At 52.9% G+C, this 19421-nt stretch overlaps 1 protein-coding gene across 1 annotated transcript in view; it reads left to right on the forward strand.

Moving 5' to 3' along the window:
- The first annotated feature begins 3195 nt into the window (after positions 1-3195).
- The window catches only part of FCHSD2 (FCH and double SH3 domains 2), a 220112-nt gene continuing 203886 nt past the window's right edge, over positions 3196-19421 (forward strand). Inside the window, exons 1-2 of the mRNA XM_048494752.1 lie at positions 3196-3381; positions 11583-11680. Coding sequence (XP_048350709.1) covers positions 3361-3381; positions 11583-11680 — 119 coding nt within the window. The 5' untranslated portion in view covers positions 3196-3360. The remainder of the gene's footprint in view (positions 3382-11582; positions 11681-19421) is intronic.

Below are 19421 nucleotides of genomic sequence, written 5' to 3' on the forward strand. Positions count from 1 at the left end.
CCACCCCCCCCCCCCCCCACCCCCCCCCCCCCCCACCCCCCCCCCCCCCCACCCCCCCCCCCCCCCACCCCCCCCCCCCCCCACCCCCCCCCCCCCCCACCCCCCCCCCCCCCCACCCCCCCCCCCCCCCACCCCCCCCCCCCCCCACCCCCCCCCCCCCCCACCCCCCCCCCCCCCCACCCCCCCCCCCCCCCACCCCCCCCCCCCCCCACCCCCCCCCCCCCCCACCCCCCCCCCCCCCCACCCCCCCCCCCCCCCACCCCCCCCCCCCCCCACCCCCCCCCCCCCCCACCCCCCCCCCCCCCCACCCCCCCCCCCCCCCACCCCCCCCCCCCCCCACCCCCCCCCCCCCCCACCCCCCCCCCCCCCCACCCCCCCCCCCCCCCACCCCCCCCCCCCCCCACCCCCCCCCCCCCCCACCCCCCCCCCCCCCCACCCCCCCCCCCCCCCACCCCCCCCCCCCCCCACCCCCCCCCCCCCCCACCCCCCCCCCCCCCCACCCCCCCCCCCCCCCACCCCCCCCCCCCCCCACCCCCCCCCCCCCCCACCCCCCCCCCCCCCCACCCCCCCCCCCCCCCACCCCCCCCCCCCCCCACCCCCCCCCCCCCCCACCCCCCCCCCCCCCCACCCCCCCCCCCCCCCACCCCCCCCCCCCCCCACCCCCCCCCCCCCCCACCCCCCCCCCCCCCCACCCCCCCCCCCCCCCACCCCCCCCCCCCCCCACCCCCCCCCCCCCCCACCCCCCCCCCCCCCCACCCCCCCCCCCCCCCACCCCCCCCCCCCCCCACCCCCCCCCCCCCCCACCCCCCCCCCCCCCCACCCCCCCCCCCCCCCACCCCCCCCCCCCCCCACCCCCCCCCCCCCCCACCCCCCCCCCCCCCCACCCCCCCCCCCCCCCACCCCCCCCCCCCCCCACCCCCCCCCCCCCCCACCCCCCCCCCCCCCCACCCCCCCCCCCCCCCACCCCCCCCCCCCCCCACCCCCCCCCCCCCCCACCCCCCCCCCCCCCCACCCCCCCCCCCCCCCACCCCCCCCCCCCCCCACCCCCCCCCCCCCCCACCCCCCCCCCCCCCCACCCCCCCCCCCCCCCACCCCCCCCCCCCCCCACCCCCCCCCCCCCCCACCCCCCCCCCCCCCCACCCCCCCCCCCCCCCACCCCCCCCCCCCCCCACCCCCCCCCCCCCCCACCCCCCCCCCCCCCCACCCCCCCCCCCCCCCACCCCCCCCCCCCCCCACCCCCCCCCCCCCCCACCCCCCCCCCCCCCCACCCCCCCCCCCCCCCACCCCCCCCCCCCCCCACCCCCCCCCCCCCCCACCCCCCCCCCCCCCCACCCCCCCCCCCCCCCACCCCCCCCCCCCCCCACCCCCCCCCCCCCCCACCCCCCCCCCCCCCCACCCCCCCCCCCCCCCACCCCCCCCCCCCCCCACCCCCCCCCCCCCCCACCCCCCCCCCCCCCCACCCCCCCCCCCAGATATGGTATTTGCCTCCATGCCATGAAAAGCTTCTGTCTGCCCATCTGCATTCATCAGCTCAAAGGGCAGGAGATGCTCCTCTTCTAGGATTCCCTGGTCATGTAGCTGGTGACTACTTGCAAGTCAGCCCCACTAAAGTCATTCCCTACCTTCAAGTAACTCAGTGAATTCAGTGGGGCTGGCTTGCAAGCATCTGCATGGAGGCAATGGTGGTGCAGTGGTTAGGAGCTGCAGGTTCTAATCTGGAGAACCAGGTTCCATCCCCTGCTCCTCCACAAGCCGCTTATCTAGTGAACAGGAGTGATTCCCCACTCCTGCATGTGAAGCCTGCTACCTTGGGCCAGTCACAGTTCTCCCCCAACTATCTAGTGAACAGGAGTGATTCCCCACTCCTGCATGTGAAGCCTGCTACCTTGGGCCAGTCACAGTTCTCCCCCAACTCTCTGAGCCCCATCTGCCTCACAAGGTATCTGCTGTGGGGAGAGGAAGGGAAAATGAGTATGTAAGCCCTTCTTAGACTCCTTAACAGTAGACAAAAGCGGGGGTTTAAATCCAAAACTCTTCTCTCTTATATAGGCTTACTTGGGAAGTCCGGCACTGAACTCCATGCGATTGTGCGCATGCGCTGGTTCTTTATTTCGGAATTGCAACGTGCAGCCTTGCTGCAGACGCTGACCGCGACCACGAGGGGGCAGCCGCAGCTAAGGCGGCGCAGAGGGAGGCGTGTCGTCTCGGCCGCCTGTCATTCAACCGGGCCAAGTGCTGCCCCCTCCCTCTCTCAGCCTATCCCGCGCCTTCCATAGCTCTCTCGGTTCCACTCTTGTTACGCATTTATTGGATTCCATTAAAGGCACCGCCATTTCTCGTGTCTGGAAATTATTGCCCACTTGTGGGAAAAGAACGAACCTTCCAGTAGCCACGGTCTCTTTCCCCTGGTTTTTTTTTCCAGTCAAGCCCCGGGGCTTAAAACAAAAGTGGATGCGTTCACACGTGACACTCTTCACGCGTGTCAAGACGAACCGCAGACGGGCTGGGAGGAATTTGGGGGCGGGGCCATCCAAGGGCGCTCCTCGCTGTCCGTTAAGAAGGTCGCCTCCCCTTTGGCTCTCCTAAGCCCCGCCTCTTCTCCCTCGCCCAATCCGCTTTTTTCCTCACTCGTCTCCCTCCCCAGCCCAAAATTAATTTTCCACAAAAGATGCTCGAGTCAATGCTGGATATTATTGGCGCCATTTTGAGGGGGGGGGGGAGGACGAAAAATACGCCCCTTGAAATGAAGTGGGTAGCCACGCCTCCCACCCTGGACGTTGGCCTCGCGCGCGCCCTCCCTCAACCCCGCGCGCGCGCCTCTTTCCCAAGCTTGAGGCGAAGGGGACACGAAACCCCAAGCCACGCCCCTCCTTTATCGATTGGCCGCGCCTCCCTTCCCCCCGTCTCGCTTGCGCGCTCCCGCCCGCAAGACCGTGAGACAACAGGCCGCACCCCCCTCCTTATTGCCTCGCCACGCCTCCTCCTCCTCCTTTCGGGTAGAACGACAGGCCACGCCCCCTCTATTATCTCGGCTTCCCTCCTCCCAATCAGAGCGACTGATTAATCTCGGGCACGCCTTCGCCTCCCTGAGGCCCACGGGCCACACCCCCTCGCCCCCGCCCACCTCTTGGCGCGCTCCCCCTTCCCGCGACGCAGCGGCGCCTCGGGCCCCGCCCCCTGCCCGCCCTCGCCCCCGCCCCCGCCCCGCCGCGCTCCCTCGCTCGCGTCCGCCCCCTCCCCTCCCCTCTCCGCAGAGACCGGCCCGGCGTCGCCTCCGTCGCCCTCAGCCCGCCCGTTGCCGCCGCCGTTGGGGGCGGGGGAGGGATTGATGTGGAGGCCCCGAGCTGCAGCGCAGCCGCCATGCAGCCCCCGCCGAGGAAGGTGAGGCGACGAGCCTTTCGGGGAAAGGGGGGGGGGGCTGGAGTGGGGGAGGGGCTCCGCCTTGAGGTGATGGGGAACCCTGAATTCTCCCCCCCCCAACCCCCACACACAATTGGCTGCTTATGGGGGGGGGTGCAGGCAAGACCCTTATGGGGCAAGCAACGGGGCGGGGATGTGTGGGGCCAGCAGGGCTGGTGGCCCCCCCCAACAGTGAGCCCTTGATAGATGTGGGGGGGGGGGGTGGTGGGGTGGTTCCACCTTTGCAGCTCATGGGGTGTAGGGCAGGGCTGCAAAGGTGACCCAGGGCCATGGGGCAGAGCTGACCTGGGGGGCTTCGTCGTGGGGGGGGGGCGGGTTTGGCAGAGGCTGCTGTCAGGTTTGCTGCAGAGGGCTCGAGGGGAAGGGACGTCGACTGCGGCGCTGCTGTAGGACCAGAGCAACAACGCCATAGGTTAGGGGGCGAGGGGGGGGGTGCATTTCGTGGGCTGGAGGTGTTAACGGTGGCGATGGGGATATGAAGGGGTGTCATATGGCAGGGAAGGGAAAGGTGGGGGGGGGGCTCTGAGGATGGAAGCTTTGCAGAGTGGGAGGGAGACACCCCCCCCCCCCAGCAGGTGGAGGAGCCAGGTTGGGTGGGGGAGGGAATGATGAGGGTGGCGTGGATTTCAGAGGGAGGGGCTTTTCTGGGGGGGCTTTGCGGTGGGCACGGTTTGCAGGTGGGCTCTTGGAAGGCGAAATCGGGGACTGTAGAGAGGGTAGCATGGGGATGCGTGCCTGAGTGCCTTATGCTAAATCCAGCCCTCTGTGTGTCAAGGTCAGCATTGCCTGCTCAGACTGGCAGCCGCTCTGCAGGGCTTCAGGGTCTTACGCTAAGGTCTTAGCCAGAGGTCTTTTCCCATCACTGCCTGCTCCTTTTAACTGGAGATATCCGGGATTGAACCTGGAACCTTATGCATAAATCTTGGACAGATTTATGGAGGAAAAGTCAATCTATGGCTACCAATCTTGATCCTCCTTGATCTGAGATTGCAAATGCCTGAGCAGACCAGGTGCTCGGGAGCAGCAGCAGCAGCAGAAGGCCATTGCTTTCACATCCTGCACGTGAGCTCCCAAAGGCACCTGGTGGGCCACTGCGAGTAGCAGAGAGCTGGACTAGATGGACCCTGGTCTGATCCAGCTGGCTTGTTCTTATGTTCTTATGCCAAGGAAATGCTCTACCACTAAGCCACAGCCCCTCTCCATGGCTCTCCGGGATATCAGGCAGAAGTCTTTCACCTACTACCTGGTCCTTTTAACTGGAGATACCAGTGGTTGAACTTGGGACCTCCTGTGATCCAAGTATATGCTCTACCAATGAGCCACGACCCCTTCATTGAAGCTGCCTTCTACTGAATCACATCTTTGGTTTAGTATTTCCTACACAGACTGGCAGGGTCTCAGATTGAGGCCTTTTATATCCCTTCTTTTTAACTGGCGAGGGCAGGAACAGAACTTGTGATCGCCCGCGTGCAAAGCGGTGACTCTTCTGCTGAGACCTGGGTGGGGGGGGGGGGAAGCGGAAGGGGGTTGCATTGAGGGAAGCAGATTTTTCTGCTTTCTGGGGGTGTTGCTGTAAATGCTGATGGATTCGCCCTGCGTTATGTCAGCTGCAGAAAAGTGGGGAAAAATCTTGGTTGCAAAGATGGTCGGACTGAAGCAGGAGTTAAGGCTGCATAGGCGGACGGGACTGCTCAGGAGGAAGAGTTCAGGGGTAAAAAACCGTAGCGGAAGCCGTTTACACCTTTTGAGTACAGTTTGCAGAGATGCAGATGGGAGCGTTAGCTGGAAAGCTGGCCGAGAAGTGTGACAGGCACGCTTGATGGTTCCAGCATGGATGGTTAAGGGGACGAGGTCTTCCAAATGCAGACCTGTTCTCTTTGGGCTATGGGTGTCAGAAGGATGAGATTGTAAATAAACTCAAAAATACACACGTTGCACTCTGGCTGACTGCAGTGTGTATTTTTGAGTTTATTTAGGCTAACGTTGACATTGCACTCTTAAAGATAGTGGTGATTGATTAGAAGGATGAGATTCACCATGGCAGAAAATGGCAATTATCCCGTCCTAAATATGGACGATCCGCCCTGCAGAATGTCTGCATGTGCCCTCTGGTGTGGACACCAGGGTTTCCTTGGGGAAGAGGATTCAACTAGTCAGGGCAAGAAACGTTGTGTAGTGGCTCGGTACAGGGTGTGCGCGGTGGCAGTTCCATGGCAAAGCTTTGCATGCGTAAAACCTACCGTTTTGGTTCAAGGTTGTAGGATAGTTGCCGGGTTGCAAAGACCCTTTGCTTGGTGGCAGGAGTGGCGGCTGACTGTTTGTGTGGATAGTAACGGGGTCAGTGGACTGGTGGTCTAACAGGGTACAAGAAGAAAGTTAAGATCTTCACTCTTATCCCTTTCTTCCCCTTTCCTTAGCTTCCTTTCCCCAAACCACAGAGCCTTAAGACCTTTGGACCAATGTAGAAAATATTGTGTTCATGGCATTCTAAATTTTTTGCTACAACTCTGTATAACACTCCTTTTAAATCTCCAATAAAAATATTTTTTTTAAAAAAGAAGAAAGTTAAGATCTCAGTGATTTGAATCTGGTGGCACCGTAGGCACCGAGAAGATTTGGGGGGGGGGGGGGTACAAGCTTCCAAGAGTCAGAGCTGCCTTCATCACATATGAGCAAGAATGGAGACCTCCAAGTCTTTTATATCCCAGTCAGAAGGTGGGAGGTGTGTTGCAAAGACGAACTCAAGATGCAGGGAGACTCCGAGATCTTCCTCCTGACTGGGATATAAAAGATCTCTATTCCCACTTTCATCTGTGGAAGGGAGCTTTCGACTCTTGAAAACTTATACCCCCCAGAATCTTGTAGGTTTTTGAGTTTTGAGGGTTTTTTTGAGTTTGGATTGATATCCCCCCTTTCTCTCCTGCAGGAGACTCAAAGGGGCTGACAATCTCCTTTCCCTTCCCCCCTCACAACAAACACCCTGTGAAGTAGGTGGGGCTGAGAGAGCTCCAAGAAGCTGTGACTAGCCCAAGGTCACCCAGCTGGCGTGTGTGGGAGTGCACAGGCTAATCTGAATTCCCCAAATAAGCCTCCACAGCTCAGGCGGCAGAGCTAGGAATCAAACCCGGTTCCTCCAGATTAGATACACGAGCTCTTAACCTCCTCCGCCAATGCTGCTGTTTCTGAGGTTCCGCTGGGCATCCTGCAGGCCCACGGGGGCTACCTTCTGAAACTATCTTTGTTGTGCTGTGTGACATCTTCACTTTGCCGGCCTAAGGTTGAAGGGTGATTGCCGGCTTGTGGGCATTGAAATAAGATTCTCAAAATATTCCTACACTGATCTTTGATCCCAGGTGGCTCGCGACTTGCTTAAAGCAAAACAACCAAGCCCATCAGAAGAATTCCCATTAGAGAAAGGTGAAGTGCAAAAAAACAGTATAAAATTCGTTAACCTGCCATGAAATTGCACGCTCAGAAAGAGCAGTTTTTCCATCTGACGCCTAACTGCCAACAAAGTAGGTGCTTGGTAAATGCATCAGGAGGCGGGGGGGGGGGGTGCCATTGTGGAAGATCTCAAAATTAATAAAGGGGTGTGAGTTTTTTCCCCTTTGTGGCTAGGGCAACGTTGCATAGTTGGTGTTCTTTGGGGGGGGCTGTCAGTTTGGGGGGTTTGATTGGTGGGGGTTGTAATTTATTAGAATCCTGTTTATAGGGGTTCAGCAGATGTTGACTGGAATGTAGCTGGGTAGGTGAGCTCTGAATGGTGAGGTTTTTGTCTGCGTGTGAAGCTTGACATTAGTGGTGGGAAAGTGAGAGAATGGGTGGTCATGTTCGATTCATGGGTTCTGGGATAAAGGAGAATGGGGAATGCTAGGAATGCTTATGGGGCTCTATGGTTGTGTGAACCTTGGTTCTGGGCTTCCAGAGACTTTTAAAAACAATTGTACACGTCTCTGTTTCAAAAGGGAGCTGAGAAGTAGGTGAAACATATTGGGATTGAATTGGGTAGACAAAAGGTTGTGGACCCAGATAGCTGGCTATGCTTAGGGAAGGGGAGAAGGATCCTTCTCTCTGCCTTTCCATTGCTCTTTTGAAAGGGGTGGGGGGCTTTAACAAGGAAATCCTTTTCTCAAAAACATTTCTATTAAAAGACCAATCTGGTTTGCCTACTGTGGTTGGGGCTCGCATGCGAGTTCATGCAAAGTGGGTTTCGGTTTTGCATGGAGACGTTACCTTTGTTCTGTAGGTTATCTACGCCTGACGGGCTTGTTTGGGTTAGGAGAAAAGACCCCCCCTTGTATTGTTTTTCTAAAGTGTTCGGGGCGTGCGTGCTCAGATTGGGGTCTCTTGTTACTAAGGGGAAATGTTCCAGGACAGGTTGAGGTTAGTGGGAGGTAGAGGGTGCTGTTCCCATTGGAGGAGAGCGGGTTGTTTTTGTTTTGCTCAAGGAAAAGGAGAGATCTGGTCCACTGTGTTGCCCCCCCCCCCGCCTTTCTGCCTTGATTCTCCTTCTAATTGCAGTCCCTGTTATTCTTCTCCAAACAAGCAAAATGATGCTTTGTTGTAGCCTCCTTTATAACTGAACATTAACCCTTCGGCCTTATTGTTTTGGGGTCTGTGTAGTGACGTGTCCTCTCACCTCCTGCCATGCTGCTAAACATCAGCTTGAGGAATCGTATCTTGAGAGCCGTATTAACGTTCAAACAAAAATACACGTTCGATTACTGTATTCGGAAAACGAAACTTAACAGTGGAACTGTTAAGAATAGGCGTTTGCCATCCGGTGGACTGTTAACCTAGGTGATTGCATCTAAACACGGGTGCTTTTTTAAAGGATTGATTAAATTTTTCGGGGTGTGTGTGTGTGTGGATTAATTGTCCTGTTAAACATGAATAAGGGAGCTTTGGTATTTGACTCAACCCTGGCTGGAAAAAGGGCGCAAACATCTTTTGTTTTATATGTACAGGTCTGGAGGGAAGGGAACATATCAGTCATTTTAAGTGTGGGACGGTGCCCTGAGTTTTAAGCGTTTAAAAATGTTGGCAGTGGAGTGGCATGGATGTTAGTATTTGGTAGAATTGTTTCCAGCTGGAATAAAACTATATTTGCCTTTTAGAAAATGGTTTGGGACAATTTTTTTGGACCAGTATAATGCATCTTGTTTTTACCTTCTTGACTTCCAAGTGACATGGGATAACACCAGTGGTGGGATCCAAAAATTTTAGTAACAGGTTCCCACGGTGGTGGGATTCAAACTGTGGCATAGTGCCAATGGGGCTGGGTGGGGCACGAAGGCGTGGCCAGGCATTCCGGGGGCGGGGCATTCCTGGGCGGGGCTGTGGCAAGGACGGTGACACCGGTCCTTGGGCGGGAAACGAATAAGAACATAAGAACATAAGAACTAGCCTGCTGGATCAGACCAGAGTCCATCTAGTCCAGCATTCTGCTACTCGCAGTGGCCCACCAGGTGCCTTTGGGAGCTCACATGCAGGATGTGAAAGCAATGGCCTTCTGCTGCTGCTGCTGCTCCTGAGTACCACCAATTACTGCTAAGGCATTTGCAATCCTGGCAGATCAAGGAGGATCAAGATTGGTAGCCATAAATCGACTTCCTCCATAAATCTGTCCAAATACTTTTGGCTAAAGCCATCCCAGGTTAGTGGCCATCACCACCTCCTGTGGCAGCATTAATTCCAAACACCCATCACACGTATGCGTGAAGAAGTATTTCCTTTGATTAGTCCAAATTTCTTCCCCAGCATTTTCAATGAATGCCTCCCTGGTTCTAGGTATTGTGAGAAAGAGAGAAAAATTTCTCTCTGTCAACATTTTCGCTACCCCCATGCATAATTTTATAGACTTCAATCCATATCCCCCTCAGACGTCTCCCTCTCCAAACTAGTGCAAGAGGAGTCCCACAAGCGCTGCAGCCTCTCCTCATCAAGGAAGGTGCTCCAATCCTTCAATCATCCCTGCGTTGCTCTTCTCTGCACTTTTTCTATCTCTTCGACATCCTTTTTGAGATGTGGCGACCAGAACTGAACACAGTACTCCAAGTGCGGTCGCACCACTGCTTTATATAAGGGCATGACAATCCTTGCAGTTTTATTATCAACTCCTTTCCTAATGATCCCCCAGCATAGAGTTTGCCTTTTTCACAGCTACCATGCATTTAGTGGACATTCCCATGGAACTATCAACTAAGACGCCCAAATCCCATTCCTGGTCTGTGATGCACGCCAGGCGCTTGAGCTGCCACGCATAACGCGACGGTGCGCACCTCCTGCTAGACTGCTTCAAGTTCTGCGCGCTACTGCTGAGAGGAGGGGCGTAACTAAGGCAAAAATCACGTGGCAAAATCACCCATTAGTAACCCCCTCTCGACACACACAAATAATTAGTAACCTACTCTCGGGAACCTGTGAGAACCTGCTGGATCCCACCTCTGGATAACACGATGCTGAAGTGACAACCCAATCATGTTCAAAACTGGTGTCTTGGAACTGGATTATTTGGCTGTTAAGCAGTTTAAGAATTTTATTTGTTATACTATTTAGAACAATAAAAAATTGTTGTGGGGGGTGGGGATTATGCTGATATAGAGCAGTCCAGGTAATATAAATGATTTGGGTATCTCGGCAGGTTTAGACCACAAAGATTTTTAATGCTTGCAAGAAACTTTACAAAATAAAACCAGGCGGGGTATCTGTGGTGTTATGTGATAGAAGAACGAAGGGAACTTTTGTTCTTGAAGGTTTATACTCTGGGAATCTTGTTGATTTCTAAGGTCGCTGCTGGACCGAAACCTTGCTCTACAACAGTGTTTCCCAACCTTTTCGAGGTCAGGGAACCCTTGACCTCACTTTTCATATCTCAAGGTACCCCTGCCGCCACCCTCCACCTTCCCCTCCCATTGCCCCTGCTTGCCACACACCCCATCTTCCCCTCCCAGGGTGAATGGTTGCACTGGGGGTGGTGGTGGCTGCTGACCTTGCGGCAGCCCTGCCCCATGGGCCAGCTCCATGTCTTTGCTGGCGCCGGTGGGAGACACCACAAAAATGAGGGGGGGCGGTAGTGTTGCCACGGTACCCCTGGGACATGCTCACGGCACCCCAGGGTACCAGGGAACCCTGGTTGAGAATGGCTGCTCTACAAAATAGAAGATATTGTGAATCAAGGTGTCTGCATGCTTTGGTTTGGCCTGACAGCTAACTTGCAAAGTTCTGCTTGCTGCCGGTCCTAAGGCTTCTGTGCGGGTTTGAGGGTTTGGGAAGAAGAGGAGTGAGCTTGTGTATCTTCTGCTGCACTGGCCTTTGCAGAGGGCCCAAGTTCCTCCTCCTGCTTCAGTGTCGAACGGACGCAAGTCTTTTCCTCCCTCCATCTTCAGTGTGTGCTGGAGAATTTGAGAGAGCGTGTTTGCCATACCATGGTGCTTTGGAGAAGGTCAGAGAAGCAAGACAGACTTGTTCTACAGTTCAGTGTGTCAGGGAACAGCTCTTCTGTGTCTCCTTTGTGAGGGAGTCAAGCGCCGTTGTGTAGTGAGCTTTAGACTGTTTGCTGGACAGCACACCCTAAATGTGACTTCTGAATTGTCTGTAATTTTAGGCAAGAGGGCCGGGACATTTCGCCCACAGTGTGCTGGCTCGTGTGGATCTTTGTAAAAGCATATTGTGTAGTCCAGGGGTGCCCAACCTGGTGCGTCAGATGTTCATGGACTGCAATTCCCATCAGCCCCTGCTGGCATGGCCAGTTGGGCTGATGGGAATTGTAGTCCATGAACATCTGAAGCACCAGAGTTGGACACCTCTGGTGTAGTCTTTATAGCTCGCTCGAGCTGCCCTGCATGTCCCAGTCTAGTCCAATAATAGAAGCTATGCTGGGTCAGCCCTGGTTACTTCTTGGATGGAAGACTGCTGAAGAGGTTGAGAGTTGCTACGCAGTGGAGGACAATGTGGCAAACCACCTCTGTTGGTCTCTTCCCAATGAAGCGATCAATCGTGTCAATCATTTGCAATTTGATGGCATTTTCTACCAGGAGAACTGCAGTGTTCAGTTTAGGAAGTTGATATTCAGGGTAAATTGTAATACACTTCTTCACTGTGATGTAGTTTCAAGGGGCTAAATTTACGGCTTTTGGCCCTTTTCTCTCTCTCCCCCCCAGGTGAAAATTACCCAGGAGCTAAAACTCATTCAGACGGAGCAGATGACCAAGCTTCAAGCTAAGCACCAGGCAGAATGTGACTTGCTTGAAGATATGAGGTAAGCTTCGGCCTGCGCTCTCAGAATTCCTGTAAGAGCTCTTTTTTGGAAGAACATTTGGGTTGCAAAACTCCGGGAACTGACGATGGAATTTCCTCTTGGACTTCCTGCTCCCGGAGCCTGAAAGCATCGGGCACAGCTGGAAAGTATAACTGGAACTAACACAATGCATACTTCTTTCATTTGAAGAGGCGGCGGCCGCGGGGGGTTACAAATTTGTGCCGGGAATTTCACATATGCACATATCTGGCTGTGGGTTCATTTTTTGCCGGCTGCACCTTGAACGTGTGTGGAAATGGTAATTCTCCCATATGACATTCAGTGTTTAAGTCGGCCGAGGTAAAACCGCGCTGAAACGAAAACGCCTCAGAAAATGCTCTCGGCACAGAGATCGATACAGAATGCCTGCATCCCTCACACCGCGGCATTATCTGACTTTAGATGCAGTCATCTCTTGACCGTTTATGCATTTATAGTCAGATACCCACAGGGACTAATACGTGCCTAAGAGGCGAGCGGAGATATCATCTATAGCTCTGTTTGGAGACTATCGATTTCTAGGCCGGGCATTTCTGAAATATTTAAATGTTATCAATAACCTGTTTGTGCCCTTCACCTCCTGGGGCTGTGTGTGGGTTTTTTTGGTTTTGTTTCGTTTGCTGATTGAAAATTCAGTGTGATTATCCAGCTTCCCATATCAGTGTTAATTCAAAGAGAGAGTAGAAAGTGTTTAAATACAGGACTGTCAGCAAGGTGAAAGATATCTTAGTCAAATGCATGCTTGCATAAGAGGAGTCACCACATCTTGCATGCAGAATTGGTGGCTCAACGTTGTACAGTAAAAGCTAGTTAATGAATGGCAGGCTGCTCTGTACGGTTTCACCCCCCCCCCCCCAAGATAAGGACTGTTTTTATGATATCTGTTTCTCGTTGCAAGCTCAGGATCTTTTCCTGAGCTTGTTTTGTGTGTACGGTACTGAAAAACAGACAGAGCCGTTCGTATTTTATGCCACAAAAAAAGAAAATCAAAGTTTTAGGCTGCCTGAATAAACTGACGAGAATGCAAGTCTTGTTCTGAAGTAGTCCTTTGAAAATATAGCTCAAATATGGTTTACTGGCTGGAGTCTGAAAACTGCCTTATCAGGTGTATATCACGAATGTGTTGCCACTACCTGTGAAATATACCTGTCCTGTTTTTAGTATTGCCTTCTGTAAACTCCTGCCATGTCAAAATAACTTGTTAAAACCTATAAAGCAAGGTGCAGACTACAAGAATGATAGCCCTGTTTAAATATTTGAAGGGATGTCATGTTGGTGAGGGAGCAAGCTAGTTTTCTGCTGCTCCAGAGACCAGGGCCAGGAGTAATGAGTTCAAGGTGCAGGAAAAGAGATTCCACCTAAACATCAGAAAAAATTCCTGACTGTCAGGGCTGTTCGACAGTGGAATGCACTCCTTGGATTGTCGTGGAGTTTCCTTCTTTGGAGGTCTTTAAAGGGAGGCTGGAGGGCCCAATGTCCGGAGTGCTTTGATTGTATGTTCCTGCTTTGCCAGAGGGTGGACTTGATGGCCCTTGGGGTCTCTTCCAACTCTTGTGATTCTTTGAAAAACTCTGCCAGAATGAAATTTTTGCATGTTTTTAGAGGTATCTAGAGGTGTTTTATAGTGGGAGAAAGGGCCGTGCAGTCACAACTGGCTTATGGTGACCCTGTAGGGTTTTCGAGGCAAGAGACGTTCAGAGGTGGTTTGTCATTGCCTGCCTCCCCACAGGCTGGGGGAGTTCAGAGAGAACTGTGACTGGCCCAAGATCTTCTAAGAATGACAAGCGGATTTCTCCCATCCCATGTAAGTCCCCATCTCTGATGTCAGTGAGTACTTTTGCGGATCAGATCCCTGTCCCACCTGATGCCACCTCCATTGAACACCTGGCAGCGGCTCTGCACTCCCATGGCAAGTAGCTTATCTGAACCGGATCATCCTTTGCCCGAAAGGGATTAAGTGCTTTAGAACAAGGGTTAAACTGGCAAGAGGCTGCAGTGGTTTGGCTTAGGGGAATTAAAGCAGCCTCGCTGCGGCGTGGCGCCCCGACCTGGCCCAGGCAAGCCCGATCTCATCAGGTCTCTGATCCGCAGGCATAATTTCTCACTCACCTTGTACCTGAGGTGCCTTCCCCTCTGGGGTTTGTCCTTGCCCGCAAACAGACCTTCAAGTCTCTCTCTCCACTCTCTTGCCAGGAGAAACTCTGCAGTACCTGCCAGCCAGCTAGGACTCTCGCTGCCTTTCTCTGGGTGGTGTTCTGGGTGATACTCCATCTTGTCGAGAAAGATTCTAATCAGCCACGTTCAGCCAACTTGCCTAACCTCCTATTAACAGTTGTAAAAGTATTCTTAACTCGACTAGGGTCCAGCGGCACCTGAGAGACGAACAAAATGTTTGAGAGTCAAAGCTTTGTTCCTCAGGTACAGTCTCGAAACCTTGAAGGATATTGACAAGCTGGATCTTGACAAGCAGGAACCAAGGGAGGGCGACCAAAATGGTCAAAGGTCTGGAGTCCATGCCCTGCGAGGAGAGACTTAAGGAGCTGGGGATGTTTAGTTTGGTGAAGAGAAGGTGAAGAGGAGACATGATAGCCATGTTTAGATATTTGAAGAGCTGTCATGTCAAAGAGGGAGCAAGCTTGTTTTCTTCGGCTCCAGAGACCAGGACCAGGAGTCATGGGTTGAAGGTGAAGGAAAGGAGATTCCACCTAAACATTAGGAAGAACTTCCTGACTGTCAAGGGCTGTTCGACAGTGGAATGCACTACCTCGGAGTGTGGTGGAGTCTCCTCCTTTGGCAGTTTTTAAAGAGAGGCTGGATGGCCATCTGTCAGGAGTGCTTTGATTGTGTGTCCCTGCATTGCAGGGGGTTGGGGGTCTCTTCCAACTCTGTGATTCTATGAAAATCGTATTGGTTTCTAAGGTGATACTGGATCCCAGTCTAGCTGTTGTACTGTGGACCAACATAGCTCCCCTCTGAAACCACTCTTAAGTAGTAGCTGTCAATCTCTTGTGAATCAGTGTGGCGCATCAAACTATCCTACTCAGTTCTCTCTCTCTCTCTCTCTTTCATAGGCTTGTCCTTGCTTACTGGCAGCCCCCTTAACTTAAAATAGCATCTCCCCCACCACAGTTTACCACCTCACTGATTTCTTTACTTCCTTGATAGGTGCCCTTTCTCACTGAGACTAAAGACACATGATACAGTCGAAGACAATAGAGTCAGATTGCCCGAGAATCCAAGCAACAGGGTGTAAGGTCCGAACTTCGGCTGGCCTTGACGAGAGCCAGGGCCTATTTGGTCCTGGCCCCCACCTGGTGGAATAAGCTCCCAAGCGAGATCAGAGCCCTGTGGGATCGGAGTTATTTCTGCAGGGCCTGCAAGACGGAGCTATTGCCAGCCGGGTTGACATTTACTATCACTGGCCTCCCGTGGGATATTGGAGTTTTTAATTCACCATCATGTTTGTACATGTTGGATTTTATGGTATTTTAAATATTTATTGCTACTTTAATTGTATTTTGTTTTATATTGTTGAATTGCCGCCCTGAGCCCTTTGGAGATAGGTGGGGTAGAAAATTTAACAATAAACAAATAAACTTCAAAAGCGGTGCAAAGAAGAAGAAGAAGAATTTGGATTTATATCCCCCCTTTCTCTCCTGTAGGAGACTCAAAGGGGCTTACAATCTCCTTGCCCTTCCCCCCTCACAACAAACACCCTGTGAGGTGGGTGGGACTGAGAGAGCTCCGAAGAGCTGTGCCTAGCCCAAGGTCACCCAGCTGGCGTGTGTGGGAGTGCACAGGCTAATCTGAATTCCCCAGATAAGCCTCCACAGCTCAAGCGGCAGAGCTGGGAATCAAACCCGGTTCCTCCAGATCAGAGTTCACTTGCTCTTAGCCACTGCTTTTAGCCACTACGCCACTGCTGCTCAAAAACAGGGCACCCCCCCCCCCCCGAATTGCTAAAATACTGTAGGAAGGTCAAGGTAATACGTTCGATAAGGCACGGTAATGTGTTCGTGGGACAGACTGCATGAATGCTGGAACCAGACTCTGCAGCAACTCAGGATGATAATGCTGATCCCGTACGATGGTGGAAGGCGCCGTCGATTTGCAGCTGGCTTGCCACGACCTCATAGGGTTTCCAAGGCACGAGATACACAGAAGTGGTTTGCCACGGCCAGCCTTACAGGTAGACCCTGCTTTTCTTCGTGGTCTTGGGTCATTCTGCCAGTAAATTGTATTTAGGACTCGATCGAATCGATTTCGAATACCTTTAATGGCATATAAATTGTTTAAGATTAACTTAGCAAGATAATAACAGCCTTTACAACTTTACAATTTCTGACGAGTTAAAATAACACCATTTAAAAATTTAGCCACCGCTTCCAACAGCTCGAAGTTGTGGCTGTTTAAAAGATATATAACCTTCTGTTTATCTGTAATGCCTTCACTTCCATGCAGGAAGGGGATTATGTGCTTCTTCCTACCTATCTCATAAAAAGGACAATTCAACAGCATATGAGATACTGTTTCCATTAGTGAACCCAGTGCCACCGGCATTTGCTTTCTTTATGCGGAAGGATTCCAAGGTGGCGTCCAAGGCCCTAAAAGGAAGAAGGCAGGGCATTACACCTAGCTAAGGTGATTGCTCTAGCCACCCCGGGCCTCAACCAGGAGATAAAGGTACTGGGCTACAATTAATCTATCCACAGGTATTCCCAGAGAGATCGGGGAACAGGTTTTATTAGCTTCCTCTAGCATCTGTTGAAACTCTCTGTCAAAAAGTCTCTTCTTGATAGCCCCATAGACCTCCTGCTCTGTTAGCATTAGCAGGTCCTCCAAGGAAATGCCCAACTCATTAAGTTTGGCTTCGATTTTAGCCCACCACTGGGTTGTGTGGAGGATGGAGCGTCCCTGGGATGTATAGTCCAGTTCATCTCGATTAAAACAAATCCTGGCCCAAAACTTGAATATACGGCACCAGGCCAGAGTTTCCAGCCGATGTCTTGGGTCATTCCTTTCCAGGGAATGATAACATTAGCTGCACACTCTCTGTCTCATTGACTTGCTTATCCTCTAATATGTTCTGTCAAGTTGCAGCCGACTTATAGCAACCCCAGGAAAGGGGCTTTCAAGGCAAGTGGGAAGCAGAAGTGGTTTGTCATTGCCTTCTGCAATGGTGGTCCCCCTTCCAAGTTCTGACCTTGCTTAGCTTCCCAGATCTGGCAAGAGCAGGCTGTGTTGCGCCACGTTCTCTCCCTCTGATATGTGCTGCAAAGTTTCAGCCGTGCCTAATGGTGTCGGCTCCCAGCATTGGACAAAGGAGTCGGTCCCCACATCAAACAATAAATAGTTGCAAGACTGGCGGTAAAATAATCAGAAATCTGTAGGGGAACGTTTTAAATCTGTTGCTGATCAGAGATTCTCATGCAGAAGGTCCTCAAGCGGAGAGTGCGAAGGGAAATTGCTGCATTAATATTCATCGAGAAGTTTAATGCTATCCCTCGGTCAGGTCTTAACGGGGGTGCATGGTTTCTTGCTCCCTGCAGGTGCTAATATTGTGCATTTCCCACCCCATGCAGATGTTAATTGTTTCAGCTGTACCTCTCTGACTTCCCATTGCGTCTGCTTATCTCGCCTTTATCTTGCAGTCGATGTTACTTCTGACTGTAATGGTTCGGAGGGTCTCCCATTTGCTGAGTGAACTGATTACTCTTCATCTTGTTTTGAACCAGCCTCTGTTTATGACACACACACACACACCACTTTTGTTCATTTATTTAGTTATTTATAGCCTGCCTTTCTTGCTGAGACGGGAGGTGATGTGTAGTATGAGCCAAGGACGGGTAACAGAATGGGACATCCTCGGAACAGTGCCATAAAGTTTGGAGTCCAGAAATGTGAAAACCATCAGAAATCTCAAACAGAGCATGAGCTTTTAAGTGTGCTACGTTAAGTGCTGTAGAGACTGCCTAGTCTGGAACAGACTTACAGTGATAGAAGAAGAGTGGGATTTATATCCCCCCTTTCTCTCCTGTAAGGAGACTCAAAGGGTCTTACAAGCTCCTTTCCCTTCCCACCCCCTGTGAAGTGTGTGGGACTGAGAGAGCTCCGTAGAGCTGTGACTAGCCCAAGGTCACCCAGCTGGCGTGTGTTGGAGTGCACAAGCTAATCTAGTTCACCAGGTAAGCCTCCACAGCTCAAGTGGCAGGGTGGGGAATCCAACCTGGTTCTCCAGATTAGAGCGCACCTGCGCTTAACCACTAAGCAACTGCTGCTCCTGCTGATAGGCAGCAATATGGTAGTGCAGGTTACCGTCTCAGTCCCTTTGCCAACGCAACTTTCTGACCATTTCATTTCACTATGATCCTATTTGTATATGTGTGCGGTCAAGTCCCAGCTGGCTCATGGTGACCCCGTAGGGTTTTTCACAGCAAGAGACGTTTGCAGGCGATTTGCTGTTGCTTGCCTCCACAAGGGCTGAGAGAGTTGGGAGAGAACTGTGATTGGGCCAAGATCACCCAAGCAGGTTTCATGGAGGAGTGGGGAATCGAACCCAGTTCTCCCAATCAGAGCCCGCCACTCTTAACAACTAGACCTCAATGGCTTTCAATTTCACCAGTCACCAGTCAGACTTTAGGAAGATGCCACCTTTTTGAGTAGAATCGGAGCCCACGAGAACTACTGCCCTTCACTCTTGACTCCCCGGCTTGAAGAATCACAGAGGAGAGCCATTCAAACAATGAATCTCAAAATAAGTGGTGCTAATTAAGCGTCGACACCTTCTTCTCTTCCCCATTGCTCTTAACCTGCTAAATATGAGCTGAAAAACCTGTTGTCTGCCAACATCCATTTTTAGGTTTCGGCTGACTCTGTGACGGTTGAAAGATTTGCAGGTGCCTAAAAACAGGAGAGCGAACCACGCTTTCAGCTCTGCTTCAGAAGGTGCCGATACCCGTTCAACTGTGATCGTAGCCTGATCGCAAGGTCTTCCAGCTGTTTCTAAAAATGGCCTTGTTAATTTAGATGCCAGAGATGCACTGTGGATTATTAGGAATTAATTAGCACTTCTGCAAATCGGCAAATTAGCACTTCTGCAAACCGGCAAGTTAAAATCCGCACTGGCGGTGCATGTCAATGGCATTTTGGGCTCTCCTCGAGAAGTAGACACATCTTTGGGGAGTTTTCGTGTGGCTGGTTTTGTTTGCCGCATGCCTTGTGAAATGCAGTGGAAAATAAATTGGAACGGAATCTGCAGGGTGCCTAGTTTGGCCCCTGATTACAGCAGCGTATCTTACACTGCATTCTTTGCAGTTTCTTGTGCAATTATTTTCTTTGCAGGTGTTCATCTTGTCTTAGGAACTGCTTTAGGAATTCCCCCCCCCCCTGCTGTTTAACACACATCTGCAGTTTCCTGTTCTCGTGTCAGTGAGTTTTGTCCGTATATAGTGCTGCTTTTTCGCTGACAGTTGTGTGCATCAGGATGTATGTAATCCAGGATACGTCAAAGTTGATTCGCAAACCCTGTTTCCAAGAATTGTACAGTTCTCCCTTCCACATTGTGACTTTCCTCACTGCAACGCACTCAACCGAGAGAAGCAGCGTTTAAAAATCCGAGCAGTGGACCCTGCATTAGTGGGACAGTGCTAGGAAGAAGAAGAATTTTGATATGTTGCCGGTCAGCATAAGGAATTGGAATTTG

The sequence above is a fragment of the Sphaerodactylus townsendi genome, linkage group LG04 (genome assembly GCF_021028975.2).
Source record: "Sphaerodactylus townsendi isolate TG3544 linkage group LG04, MPM_Stown_v2.3, whole genome shotgun sequence".
NCBI classification, from domain to species: Eukaryota; Metazoa; Chordata; class Lepidosauria; order Squamata; family Sphaerodactylidae; genus Sphaerodactylus; species Sphaerodactylus townsendi.